General features: G+C 40.7%; 1 protein-coding gene across 1 annotated transcript in view; it reads left to right on the forward strand.

Moving 5' to 3' along the window:
* The window catches only part of PSD3 (pleckstrin and Sec7 domain containing 3), a 426,096-nt gene continuing 411,103 nt past the window's right edge, over window positions 1-14,993 (forward strand). Inside the window, exon 1 of the mRNA XM_019649264.1 lies at window positions 1-71. Coding sequence (XP_019504809.1) covers window positions 51-71 — 21 coding nt within the window. The 5' untranslated portion in view covers window positions 1-50. The remainder of the gene's footprint in view (window positions 72-14,993) is intronic.

The following is a 14,993-nucleotide window of genomic DNA, read 5'->3' on the forward strand; positions in this document are numbered from 1 at the left end:
TGCCCTGAGGCTCCCCGGCCCGGCGGCGGTCTCGGCGCGGGCGATGGAAGATGGAAGGAAGAAGTACCGCGGTGAGGCTCGCGATCGGCCGGGACGGAGGGCGTGTGGGATCGCGCTCGGGGCTTACCGTCCAGTTGGGGTCGAGGTTTGCTTGGCTTTGTCGCTCCTCAGTTCCCCAGGGTTCCCGGGCTACTTGTGTTTGTGTCTTAACGTCAGGATCTGGTAGCGATTTTCCTTTTGCTCTTTCTTTGTGTTTGTTAGGAGCCCAGAAGGGTCAACTTTGTGGTGTTCAGGTTTAGGGGTTTCGATTCAGCCCTCTGCTTTGAGAACCTAAGACTTGGAAGAACAGCCTGAGGACTCATTCTTGCTTAATGATCAAAAGAAGGAAACCTTTAAAAGAGGACCTGATGTGCCGATTTTACTCTGCCAGGTCAGCTCTTGTATTTAGGGACGATCACGTTTCCCTGTCAGAAAGAAAAAAAAACCTCACAAACTTACATTGAGCGATAAGGGAAGATTATTCGGTTTAATATTTCCAGTAGCTTTTAAAGACGTTTCAGTCACTGTATTGTACATGCTTTTAACTTCATCCACTGTTTTCAGCAATAAGCTCTGGCATATGATGTTCAGAGATTTAAAAACGAAAACAGGCTGACACGTAGAGAACGTGGTTTCAGAAATGTTGTCGGTGACCTAAATAGTAAGTGTTTAGTTTTACTGTTCCCCTGGATGTTAAACACCCAGTAGACAGAGGATGTAATGGGCATTATTATTTGATTTTCCAGAGCCTGGTTTGCCTGCCGGACGGTAGAATTCAGGATTTCCATTCCGGGATAACTCTTCAGTGGGTCCAGATGTTGGCATAAGGAGGAGGGAGATCTGGAAAATTACTCTAAGTGGGATTCTGGGAACAAATGCTTCAGTTCATTAACTGTAATTGAATACAATACGTATATGCAAAGGATTTTGCAAAGCCCGGCAGCCAGGTGAGGAAGATAGGATTTTTGCTGTCAAGAAGCTTGCTTTCCAGTAGGAAAGACTTCTGCAAAGGTTATGATGAAGGAACCCAGAGGGAGGAGAGGTTCAGGTCTAAGGGCTTGGGAGTCCTCTGAGAGGAGCTAGCAGTTGAGCTGGACCTTGAAGGGGAGAGTTTGGCTGGCCTTTGGGGGGTGGAGGGGGACATGTTCCCTGCTGAAGGAAAGGAAATGCACTTTCTATCTTCTTCCAAGAAATAATTTATCATCCTTTCTTTTCTTAGAGTATTTAGAAATCAAGAGATATTTTTTAAAAAAGTCATTAAATTCCTCCTCTTCAGCACTTAAAAATGCAACATGCTCAACAGAACCAGCAAAAACAAATTTACATCTTCTCAACCAATTTTTTTGTGGCTTGATGTATGTCCTTCTACAACTTTCTTATATCCACCCACAAACCGTGTATTACAAATATATGATTTTGTCTTGTTTGTTAGATATTTCATTAACATAGGTTTTAGTGCTAAAAGGGGCAGAGTGGTACCATGGAAAACACTTGGGCTTCTAGGTAGGACCCCTGGCTTGTAGGTTTTGTCACTGACTGGGTGAGTTTTTGCCACTGTCTTAGCAAATCATTTAACCTCTAGCTAAAATTCCCTCCACTATAGGATGAGTGGATTGAGTAGATGCTCTCTCAGAGCATCTGAGGATTTATGGTTTCATGCCTAAACATGAATATACATTCAATGATGTACCCTTAACTTCACATTTTGAATATCTGTCAGTTTGTATGTTCTGTGAGCAGGTCAGTGCTCTTATCTTGGCCATTTAATGTGGGGAAGTGATTAAAGCTGCAAAGCAAAAATAACATTATTTTAAGGTGAAATTCCACTGTTGAATGTTTTTTTAAAAAAAAATGCAAGCATAAGAAGCTTGATTCTCAAATCTGAATGTGTGTTGGCTTTAAGAAGTCTTGCTGGCTCTGTTCACTTTATTTGTGACCAAAGAATAATACATGCTTTACTATGCGCATTGTACTTACAAGATTCAATTTTGCTTTTAATTAAAGTAAACACTAGCAATTAAAAACATTACCTTGGAAATCCTTAGGCTAGTAAATCTTGGGAATTTGGAAATAAAAATAAAATAAGACAGAAAATCAGCTCATTGAAAAAAGGAAAATTCAGAGATAGTTTCCATCAGTGGCTCTATTCAATTTTTAAAACCTTGAAATTGATCTGTTTGCTAACCCTGATGGAAACTATGTGAGTGGGATTTAGCCTGGCATTACATTAAAAAAAAAAAGTGCCCGAGGCATTACTACTTTTGGAGGTGAGTTTTTTTTTTTTTTTTAGTAATTTTGGAGTCATCTGTCACACATTATTCATAAATTAAGACACCATTATGGTAATGGCCTAATCTCAGTCTTGGTTAAGAAGTGCTGAGGCCAAACCGTGTGAACATTACAAGGTGTGTGTGCTTTGGCCTCCAGACTGGTTTGTTTGAGGTTTACCTGAGGTAATGTTGTCTGTCATTTGGCAGTTACAGAAAGAGCATTTCTGTGGGCTTGGGTTGGATTAGGAGGTGAGTCATGGACTGTGATCCTTCCCAATTTTTAGAAATGAATTCAGACGTGATTGAGGTTTAGGTGGTCTGTGAAAAATAATCTGGGGATCTGTAGATGGCCAAAAATCAGCTGACCTGAGGATGTGAATCAGGCTCACAGAAGGCTGGGGTCCAGTCTATCTATCCTCAAGTCACTGCTGCTTCGAGGGTTCCAACATTCAAGGATCCTTCCCCGGCGCTCTGGGCCAAGAATGGACGTCCCTTGTTTCCCTTTGCTACGACCAGAGGTGTTTTCACCTTGAATACTGCCTCTCAGTTCTTCCTGAGTTCTTTTACAGTTCAACCAGCCTTGCCTTATTTTAGGGCAGTACAGGAACCAGATGAAATTCCCCAGAGCATTTGTTCAGAGTGTCCATCTCTTGTTGTTTGTGATATTGTATGCAAACTCAGAGATTTGCTAGAAAGCATTTCGGCGGTGGCATTATTTTTTAAGAGTGTGTTCCTTTGTACCTTCCCTGTGTTTCCGAGCTACAAGACCATCTTCCAAAGACATTTTTTACATGCTGCAAATTCAGTAGCATTAGTTACAGTGACAAGTGGCAGTGTCAACCACTGTTACAGTTTATAGAGGAGAAAAAGGATACTTTGCAGCATTTAGTTAAGAAGTTATTCTTAAATCCAAATTACCAAATTTCCATGCCTCCTTCAAAAATAGGGTGTGATTCATGTCATTAATAATCAATCTTTGCTTATGTTATCTTATTTATGTAAAAACAGCACATGTCCCTGCAGGGGTTTTTCACTGGGCATAGAAGGTCAACAAACTGGGGCTCATTGGTGTCGAGTGGGCAGGGACTTGTTGACATTGCAGGGCACCGAGGTGGTAGAGCATTTTCTCTCTTGGGGATTGCTTAACAATGAACAACCATGTCATTTGCAATTCCCTTCCTCTGGCCACAAATCAGTGAGTGAATAATTTGTATATGCCAATGGATGTTTTTAAAAATTCATCATTGAAGTTCAGGATTTAGTAGGAAAGTGAACATTTTGACCTGAGCCTGGGGCTCTTTTTTTTTTTTCACATATTATTTTCATGTAGGTTGTCTGGGGAGCATTTTCCTTTAAATTTCGTCTTAAGTCCTAATTTTTGGAAAATTTTAAGTGATGCTTTCAGGCATCACTTAACAATCATTGTTAACAATCATATTTATGGAGATTTTATTGTGTTTTAACAGATTACCTCCTCTAGTCCCCATGACAACCCTATGAGGTCAGTACTGTCATTATCTCCATTCAGAAGTATGGAGAGATTAAGTAACATAGCTAATAAGTGGCAGAGCTGAGATTTAAACTAAGGTAGTCCAGTTTTCTTAACCACCATTCTATTTTTATGTCCTCAGAGTTAGCATTGCGTGTTGCAGAAACTAAGCTCTTTGGTCCTAATACTTAGATTCTGTGGGTCTTGGAATCTGAAATTGGATGGCTAATTTATCAACAAGCTCTATTTTACATCTCTCTTGGCTTAAATAGTGGGACAAGTATTGTTGCTTGGCTCAGGAGATGGAAATTGTGTAATTTTCTTTTAAAAACACGCGTAGTGTCTAAAGGGATCACTGTAGGACCACATGTAAGCGGTTCCGTACAGTTATAAATAATTGGAATCCAGAATAAAGCAGATTAACAATTTAAAATTGAATGTAAGGCTCACCTATTTTAACTTCTAATTACATCACCTCATAGAAGACCTAGACTTTTCTGCAACTGTGGTGGTTGACACAGAGAATGCTGTTTTCCCTTGTTCTTTCCCCTCCACGAGCTGGGACTTTGGTTGGTGAGAAAAGGAGTCTGAGACAATGAGGAGGATGGAGAATGCGCCCAGGGTATTCATGAGGAGATCAGGCGGCAGCTGCTCCCGGTTTCTCCGGCCTTCTGTCCCCAGACTTTTGCTAAGAAAAAGTGAATTATAGAAACGGAGCAGCTTGGTTCTTTCTATGGCTGTTTGGTTTGTGAACAAGGGAAGTAGAAAAATTTCAATAGAAGCAGCTGTAGCTTCTTTTGTTGGGCCTCCAGGAGATTATTGGTTAAAGGCCAGTGGAATTGCTTTTCTCTGTATATGAAAACTGACACGCTTTTTTGAATTTCGATGTTCAGCAACACTTATTTTCCAAGAAGTTATCTGATAGGCACGGTATAGATTGAGTCATAGGACACTGAGGGAAAGGGGAGATCTAGGTGGGAGAGAGCAGCAATTAGATGATTGCTGCCTTTGTGATTATGTTATTTCCTAGCAAAATTATGCAGGGGAAATAGTGAGAAATGGCAGCAGGCTCTGCGATCTTCCAGAGCATCTCCTCTGACCTCCGCTTTATGTTTCTAAAAGCTACCAGTAGTGGGTGTTTGAAGAAGCAAGATGTTTCCTTGGGTCTGAAACTTTCCATTTGAATGAGTTTCTTTGGAGCAGATGTGTATGTTTTTTCAGCTGCATTTCTTATGGCTCTAAAGGGTCTATGAGTTGTCTGCCCCACCTGTTTATACTTGCTTCTCCCTATAGAAATCTCCCATGTAGGGAAAAAAAAAAATCCCCTTGCTTTCTAGGAGCTAATATCTGGGCAGAAACTAAAGTACAGACATTCATATGCTCTTCATTTATTCATCCAGCAAATGTTAAATACCATGTGCCAAGCTTGATGTTAAGCTCCAAAAAATCTGTTCACTGACCACTAAGAAAACCTGCCAAAAATCATTTAGAGCCACTCAAGTCATTCTTCTGAGAATCAAACCTCATGATCTGTAAACACTAAAACTACTGTGCCTAAGAACTTTGAACTTACAAACTCTCATAGAATCTGGGAAGTTACTAAGTCAGTATTGTTCAATAGAATTTTATGCCCTGATGGAAATATTCTGTATCTGTGGCCAGTAGCCACATAAAGCTACTGAGAGCACTTTAAATGTGACTAGAGTTAAGAACTGAAGATTTAAGAATTGAATTTTAAATGTTATTTAATTTCAATGACTTTAAGTAGCCTCATGTAGCTAGCGGCTAATATATTGGACAGCGCAGCTCTAGAGCAAAAAAAAAAATGCTTTAATAGATGGCATTGGCAGTCCTGTGAAGTCATTTCCCACTTGATCATCTTGTTGCTTATGGTGTGTTTACCAACTGGGCTTTGCTAAGTTTTGAGTTTTACACATATTTACCCCATCATGTCTGATAAGTACAAAAACAGCGAGAGTGCACGAAGACATGGATTTTAATGGAAATGAAATTGGAGATAAAATTATTGAAAATTATGAAAGGAAGAAAAATGTAATTGACAGTAGGAACTATTGGGTTGTTGGAAAAGTCATGATGTATTTTTTCTGTTTTTCGTTGCAAAAATGCATCATGACTTTTCCTACAACCCTATATTTTGAAGAAAAAAAAAGAATTGTGAAACAGGTAGTGAGTAACTGACAATACTCAGCAAGGTGAAGGAAAAGCTTTTGATGAAATGGATAAACTTGCTGACTGAGTGTCCACTATTACATCAATTCAAGGATGGCTGTGAGTTGTTTGAGAACTCATCGAGATGGCGAGAATGCTGTAGTTGACCTTTTCTGCTGCAAGCTGTGGATAGTTCCATAGCATCACGCTCCCTTTGAAACTGCACGGCATCACAATGTGTATCTGGGTGGGTAGCCCTGGTTATCCAAGGGCAAAGGTCTTTCAGGGACCCCCTGCAAAGCTTTATTGGAGACCCCATCGATTTCCAGCCTAGGTGTAGGTGAAACTGACAAGGAAAGATACCTGAATAGCATAAATATTGTCAAGGAGTATGCCTGGTTTTAAAACTATGTGGTTGTAGAGGTGCTTCTGCACCACGGTTAGAGTTAGAGGACACACTAAAACCGTGGAACAGAGAAAAAAAATCTTACTCTTTATCCCCAAACGCTTTTTAGTGACAAGCCTGGGAGGCAGACAGCCACATTTGCATGCTCCAGGGTTTCTCCAGGGGCAGGCATCTAGGAATAGTCTTTAGTTTAGCATGTGTGAAATCGTGAGAGATTTCTCATGGTTAGGCCCCTGTTGGAATACATTCCAGTTTTGAGTTTTGTGACTTGCGGTGAAGACCCAATGATATCAAGGCATAGCAATGCAAATGTGGGGATAGGAAGAGGAGAAAGAACAACGTGTATTCTATATTATGTGCCAGACACTGTGAAGCATTGTGTGTGCATGTGTGTGTGTGCGCGCGTGTGTGTACATAAATTTGTATCTTCTTATATGTTCTTTACAATATTGTAAGATAGGTGGTGTCCCCATTTTCAGAGGACGAAATTGAGGCTCATGGAGGTTAAATGGGATTCTTTTAAAAAACAACTCTATTGAGATAAAATTTACACACCACACAACTCATCCACTTAAAGTGTACATTCAGTGATTTTTAGTATGTTCACAGAGTTGTGCATTCATCATCATAGTCAACTTTAGAGCATATTCATCACCCCCAAACAAACTTCGGACTCACCCTCTAATCCCACTATTGCCCCTATCCTCTGACCCAGGCGACCGCTAATCTACTTTCTGTTTCTGTGGATTTGTTTATTCTGCACATGTCATATAAATGGAGTCATACAATATGTGGCCTTCTGTGTTGCTGTCTTTCATTTAGCATTTTTTCAATGCTCATCTGTGTTGTAGCATGTATTAGCACTTCATTCCTTTTTATTGCTGAGTAATATTCAATTGAATAGACAGGTCACATTTTATTTATTCATTCATCAGATGATTGGTTGCTTCCACTTTTTGGCCATGAGGAATAATGCTGCTATGAACATTCATGTACTGGTTTTTGTGGGGACACATGCTTTTCTTTCTCTTGGATATATACCCAAGAGTAGAATTAGCTGGGTCATATTGTAACTATGTTTAATTGTCAAATGTGTTGCATGGGGGCTGCACTATTTTACATTCCCATCAGCAATGTACGAGAGTTCCCATTTCGCCACAGTCTCATTAACACTTGTTATTTTCTGTGTTTTTGATTTTCTTTTCAATTTCCCTAATGATGTTGAGCATCTTTTCATATGCTTGTTGGCCATTTGTTTATCTTCTTTGGAGAAATGTATATTTAGATCCTTTGCTTTAAAAAACAAAATTGGGAGGTCTTTTCAAACTGGGTTATGTCTTTTTATTATTGAATTTTAAAAGTTCTTTATGTATTCTGGGTACATGTCTGTTATCACATATATGCTTTGCAGATACCGTCTCCTAGTCTGTGGATTTTCTTGTCACTTTCTTGTTCCTGTCCTTGGCATTGCGGTTCTTTATTATAAGCAAAGCATGAGAGAGGGCTATGACACTTCTAGGCCCTCACGTAATTGCTGAAGTCAGTTCTACAAAATGATTTCTAAAATGATTTGTGTAATGAATATCATTCTTTTTGTTTCTGGTTGGAAAAAAGGATGGGTTTAGCCTTTGCCTAAGCTAATTTACTTGGGAGGATTGCACGCAGAGCGCTGAGGATTTGAGACCCTTATGTGTATTGAAAGGAAATTTGCAAGTCATTTCTCTGGAGACGTTTAGGTATAGAAAATAGTGCTTTCCTCCTGGACCAGACAGAGAGCTAATTGCTCGAAAGGAAGAGGACACCTACCTAGAAGATCCCTCTTGATATTTTTAGGTCCCATAATTTTATGATCTACGAAGTGTTTCCCAAAGTTGTCTATCACAAGAATCACCTGGTTTTAGACTAATGGGGCCTCCTGAATTCAGGCTCAGGTTCAGTAGTTCTCAGGTGGCACTTTTCATAATCACCCCACGTGACTGAGGTCAGGACTATCGGAGGAACTCTGATCTAAACTGGTGATAATAATGACCTTTTAGTGGTTGCTCATAGAACTTAATTAGACCTCTTTAGTGGGTGTGGTCTCCAGGTGACAAAATCCCTCACCAGAGGTGATTACAAAGAGCTGATCCAGCCAGTCTGGCTACTCTGCTTGCTGCAGCTACTGATCTTGATCCCAGGCAACCCCAATGCTCCTGCCCTCCTCTCATATAGTAGAGATGGTTCCACTATAAAAATTTAAACCAGGTTCGTAAACACTTTCAAGTAATAAGGTTGCCAGCACCCTCTTGTGAGTATTTCTCCCTCCCCTTTTCCTCCCTTTTAAGATGTGTTCATATTTTCTTAGCATTGCTGAGTCCCTGGAGTCTTCCCATAGCCACACAGCTAGATCTCCATGAAACCCAGTGGGGAGAAAAAGGCATGGAAAGAAAAACATTGCATTTTATATCAGCCCACACTTTGCTTGTTTTGGGTTGTTGGTCAGGGTCTCATAAGGATTTGATAAATCAAAAAAAAAATTGAAAGGGTCAGCTCCTTTCAACAGGGAAGGGGGTGACTCCTTTGCCTGTCCTTCTCTTAAAGGATATTCTATGTCACCAAGTGAGCAGCAGTGCAGTGTAATGGTTAGAGCGTGGCCTTGAACCTGCCAGTCTGATTGGCATCCTGGCTCTGCCACCTTCTAGCTGTGTCACCTTGGGTAAGGGATTTTAATGTCTCTGTGCCTCACTGCCTTATTACCAAGGGGAATACTATGCTTAATGGTTGGGGGCTTAGACTAGTCCTTATAGTAAAGAGGCAGTAAGTGGACAGTAAATAGGATCTGGAGGGTAGGTTATACTTAACCTGGGTTGGAGGCGAAATTACTTCTATTCTTAAAGCCACACAGCTATTAAATGGTACAACTGGCCTTTCTTGTACCCTATACTGTGATTGCCTGTAAGTATGCATTCAGTGTGGACGTCAAGAGGAAAATTCTACTATGTTGTGTGGTGCCTTGGCACATAGTAATGACTCAGTAAATGTTTGTTCCATGAATGAATTAAACATCCCAGGCTGTTTAACAGATAAGACCATGAACCCTTCTAAGAACGTATGGGCAGAGTGGGCGCTGTGACAGTTAGCCTTGTCTTACGGTGGAGTAGAATTTCTAGTTAGCAGGATTTCTGGCCCACACATTTTTGGCCATTGGCGTCACTGTGGGGTTTGTTGCATCTCCTGTTTATGGGAAAGTGGAATTTTCCCCACTTCACAGCTGGTGTTCATGGGCTGCCTTTAGAGCTCCAGGTGTGTGTCTCTCATTATAGCTTTCTTACAAATGACAACCTAGGGCACAAAAGATAAGAGTCCTGTATTACTGTGAATTTCCTCTTGCAGGTCCTTCCCTTCTGGCAGAGGCATCTGATAGAGCAGATAAAGGCTGGGGCTGTGTTTGACTGGTGTTATGTAACGGTTTCAGAGTCCTGGTTCATTCATTCTTTTGATTTTACCATATTTTTTCATTCTTGATTCATTTCTTCCTACGATCCTTGTGTGGTTTGTCTGTCAGTTGATTGTCTCTTGTGTTGATGGGTCCTGTTTGAGGAAAAAAAGGTTAGTAAAACACAGCATACTATTCTAAAACTGGAGCTTGAGTAAAGATATATTTACTCTAAAAAATATTCATATTTTATTTTATTTATATACAAAAAATTTATGTCTTTAAAAGAACTTGATAGGCTCAGAATAATGAAAGCCAGAATTTTAGAAGCACTGCTAAAATAAATATACCTTTGATTATTTAGTTAGTGAGAAAATATTTTAACTTATAAAATCATGATATATTAAGAAGGTTCCCAGGAGAGTTAAAAGGAAATGGTAATTTCTTGGTGTATATAAGGGTAGCTGTATCATGAATCTTCTTATGTGGCAATTTATAATTTATATTTTTCCTCTAGTTAGTAAAACAATTTAAAAATAAACCATTGCCAGTAGAATTCGCTTATGGCTATTTAATGCCTTGTTTCTCAAGCATTCCACTTAGCTTTCATGGAGACAACTCTTTCTTATTATACTCATATATAATCGTTGGTAGCCATCAGCTGATTCTTCCTAGCTATCACCTTGATGATAGGAGCGGAATTACATGAGTTTGTCAAAGTCTTGATTTTCAGCTATGAGCACCAAATAATAAGGGGCATCAGCTAAGATGCTTTACACAGTGACTTCATCCTGGAGTTGGTTAATTGGAGGCTGGTTAAGAGCTTCTGTGGTACACATAACTTCAGAAGCCAAACCAAACCTGATATAGTGTGTGAGACTATTACGAAGTAGAGAAATGAGGACACTCTTTCCATTTTTATTTTAAAATCACTTTGGGCTTTTATCTGCCTCAGATCATGTCTGTTTCTGTACAGAGTTACTTCATTCCTGAATTATTCATTTCTGCATTTAAATGATTTTTGAAGTTATTTTGTTTTCCTTTTACCTGGAAGAGAATTTTATGTTCTTTTAAAACATGGTTTATAAAAATATGACCCACCCATGTCTATCCGTTGAGGGACTGCATTACAAAAATCTGACACAATAACGAGTTTTTTGTTTTGTTTTTCTCTCATAGGGAGTCCAGAGGTTCCCTGAAAGTAGGTTACACCCACATTTTGTACAGCATTAAAATATTAAATGCTCTGTACTTCGTGTCATAATTTATCTACCATTTGAGGAAATCAAAGTCCATTACATTGGCCTAGCGACTTTCTCCCGCCTCGGGAAGGGTGGACATATAGAGTCCATCTTTTCAACATGCTCTGGTGAAGCAAGATCCAAGGTTTTGGCAAATTCTAGTGCCTTGGAGTCTTTTAGACCATCTCTCAGTTTAGAGAACTATTTCTTTGCAATTATTCAGGTTTTGTATGAGGTTCATATAATTATGAAATTGGAGCAGCTTTGCTTCCCCCCCCCCACAATATCTGAGTATGTATATGCATTCAAAGTGCCCTATTAAAATATAACCCTTTTAAAAGGCTACAAGGTATATACTATCATAGATTGCATGCAGCTCTGTACCACTGTTCTCTCTCCTTCGTTCATATATACATTAAACTTATATTTATTGAGTGTCTTTTATGTACCAGGCATTATTTTAGGAACTGGGTATACAGTGGTCAACAAAGTAGACAAAAATCTTACTCTTGCAAGGTGAGGCAGCCTCTGTGTGTGTGTGTGTGTGTGTGTGTGTGTGTGTGTGTGAAGTATTTTGGGGGAAAATAAAGCAGAGGAGAGAGGAGGGAGGTTAGGAATGGGGCAAGGTGCGAATATAACTAGGATGGTCCAGGATGGCCTCACTGAGGTGACTTGTGATCAAAGGCCTGACAACAATGAAGGGCATCATGTGACTGTTTTGGGAGCAGAGTGCTCCAAGAAGAGGGGACAGCAAGTGTGATGCCCTGAGGCCGAGCTCTGCTGCCTTCAAGGAACTGCAGAAGACCAGTGTGATGGAGCAGAGGAGAGCAGACACCCGTTTCCGTAAGGTCGCTGGTCCTGTAGGTTATGACAAGTGCTTTGGCTTGTATTTAGCGTGAGCAGAAAAGATGGTAGAGAGTTTCAAATAAAGATATGCATAACCTGGTTTATGTTTAAAGAGGACGCATTACTGCTGTGTCTCATGAGACTAGACTTAAGTGGGGAAGGACAGAAATAGGAAAGCCAGTTAGGAGGCTGTTTTAACCTAGGTGAGTGATGGTTAACAGCTTGGACCAGAGAACGGTATGGTTTGAAGGAGCAGTGGGGAAGATTTCCTGATTGAAGGTGAGATGCGAGGGAAAGCGGTCAGCAGCAAATTGCACAGTGTTCGGCCTTTGCAGCTTGAAGGATGGTGTTGCATTAACTAATACAGGAAGAGGCTGATTTGGGAGAGACATCAGGAGCTCAGTCCTGGAGATGTCCGGTAGGTAGTTGGATATACTCGTCTGGATTTCAGAGGAAAGGTCTGGGCTGGAGATAAACATTTGGGAGTGGTCAGACTATAGAGACTGGATGAAATCCACAAGGGAGTGAGTGTAGATGGAAAAAATAGGGTCAGGACCAAGGACTTGGGCTACTTCACCAGTGATGTTGGGGAGATGAGATGGAATCAGTAAAGGAGGATGAGAAAAAGCAGCTAACGAGGGAGGTGGAAAACCGGGAGAGTGTGGTGGGCTGGGAGCCACGTGAAGAAACTGTTTCAAAGAGGATGAGTCAGACACTGTCCAGAGCGGAAGTGAAATGAGGGTCAAGCTCATTCTGACTTAAGGATTTAGCAACGGGGAGGGCATTGGTGAGCTTGCCAGCAGCGGTTTTGGTGGCGTAGTGAGGACCAGCTGTTGCTTGATGAGGATTCGAGAGAGAGAACAGGAGTAGAGGAATGGAACCTTCAAATGTGGACAAGTATTTCGAGGACGTTTGCTGGCTGTTAAAGCAAGGTGAGAAATGTAGTTGAAGGGAAAGCGAGGTGAAGAGGTGTTTTAAAATGAGGAAAAAAGGGGCCGGCCGAGTGGCGTGATGATTAAGAACTGGCTTGGGACGCCAGAGGGCCCGGGTTCGGATCCCACATATGAGGGCCAGTGACACTGCCCTCTACAGCTAAGATGCTGAACAACAGCTCAACCTGGAGCTGGGCTGCCGTGAGTCACCGGCGACGGCGTAGGCTGCAGCCCCTGTGGCAGTGGGTTGCCACGGGCTACCGTGTGTAGCCAGCAGCCAGCGTGAGCGGCCAGCAGCCCCCATGAGCGGCCGTCCAGAAGCCGGCGACTGATCTGCCTCGCCTGGGAAGAGCGCAATGATGGTGCCAACTTGGGCCAGTGAAGCAACGTCTTCCACAACTAGACTGAAGAACAAAATGACAGCAACTTGTCTGTTCCCCTTCCCCCAATTCCCCAGCACTGTTCTCATACCCCCAACTCCCCAATAAAAATCTTTAAAAAAAAAAAAAAAAGGAAAAAAGCATGTCTGCTGATGGGAAAGACAGTAAAGAGGAAAACAGGAAAGATCCTTCATGCGGTAGCATAGTTCCCGTTCAGAAGAACTTTGGTTTAGTTTAAAACAGCTAACATTATTTAGCTTACTATTGTAAACACCAGTTTTTGTTAATGCAGTTTATATTTTCAGCATACAAAGCTCTTCTCTTCCCGTCGCCATCAAAAACCAAACCTTGTTCTTCTGCCTGAGCCTTTAAATAAATTATTTGGGGGTATGGATAGTTTTTGTTCATCTTATCCAACCTAAGACAACCCCTAGTTCTGCACCAACATGCATTTATTCAGTCAATAAAATAGGCATTGTGTGTATTATATATACACATAAGGTCCTGTGTTGACAGAGCAACCATGGGGCAACAGATGGGTAGTAAGAAACAGTAAGAATTTGAAAGATGTAAGTTTCTCTGGATTAGCAGTGGCTCCTGTGCACGCTGTGGGAATCACCTGGGGACACTGTTGAAATGCAGATTTTGATTTTAGGTTTGAGACCCTGCATCCCTCATAAGCTCCTAGGTGATGCCAGTGATGCTGGTGCACCTCATTTTGAGTAGAAAGATATCAGAGGTGCTACTTCTAAGGTTATTTTTTCCCCCCTTTGGTTTTGCTTCTGTTCTCTTCCTCCTTTCCCTTATTTCCATACTGGTCCTCTGTAGAAGGAACTTCTGACTCCCAGAATGCACAGCATTTCAGTATTATCTGCCTTCCAACCTTTGCATTTTTATTCATCTCTGTAAAAAGGCCACTGGCTTCTGAGTGGTTTTTTTTTTTTTTTTTTAATAATTAGATAGCTGAAGAGACTTGAGACAAGTTTCACTTATATTACCTATGGAAGGCCAGACTCCTGGGTCCTATTTGAATCTCGGGGCCATTTTTCATTTAGCTTCTGGACACCCACGTGTGTGCTCTAAGACCCAAGGTAGAGTCCCAGCACTGGGGCCAATTTGCCAGTTCAAGTGTGTTCAAGTTTGTCAGCTGTCTATTGATTGTTCTGGACCCTTCCATGCTAAAGCTAATTCTCTTGATGGAGGTCAGTCGCTGAGCTGTGTTATATAAGTAAATTTGGTTAGCTTGTGGAAAATGGAGCAAATCTTTTACATTCACCACATGCTGATAAAAGCTTCTCAGAGAGCTCCAGAATTGAAGGAGTACTTACCAAAGATTATTATTATTTTTTAGTTGCGGAGGAGTTTGAAATTAATTATATATAAGCTGAAAATTCATTTAAGTTCTACATTTAGTTTCTGCTATAATTTAGATCATACATCTTGTCTGGAATTTAATTTTCATGAGGCCCATTTTTTTAGGATCATCTATACAGTGGTATCCGTTAGAAATATGTGAGTTATATATAGGATTTTAAATTTTATAGTAGCTACCTTAGAAAGGTAAAAAGAAACGTGAAATTAACTTAAATAATATATTTTATTTAACCTAGTATACCTAAAATATTGTCATTTCAATATGTAATTTTATCATATTACATATTGAACATTTTTTTTTTAAAAGATTTTTATTGGGGAATTGGGGGAATGGGAACAATGCTGGGGAATTGGGGGAAGGGGAACAGACAAGTTGCTGTCCTTTTGTTCTTCAGTCTAGTTGTGGAGGACGTTGCTTCACTGGCCCAAGTT

This window comes from Hipposideros armiger, unplaced genomic scaffold (genome assembly GCF_001890085.2).
Source record: "Hipposideros armiger isolate ML-2016 unplaced genomic scaffold, ASM189008v1 scaffold_131, whole genome shotgun sequence".
Classification (NCBI taxonomy): domain Eukaryota; kingdom Metazoa; phylum Chordata; class Mammalia; order Chiroptera; family Hipposideridae; genus Hipposideros; species Hipposideros armiger.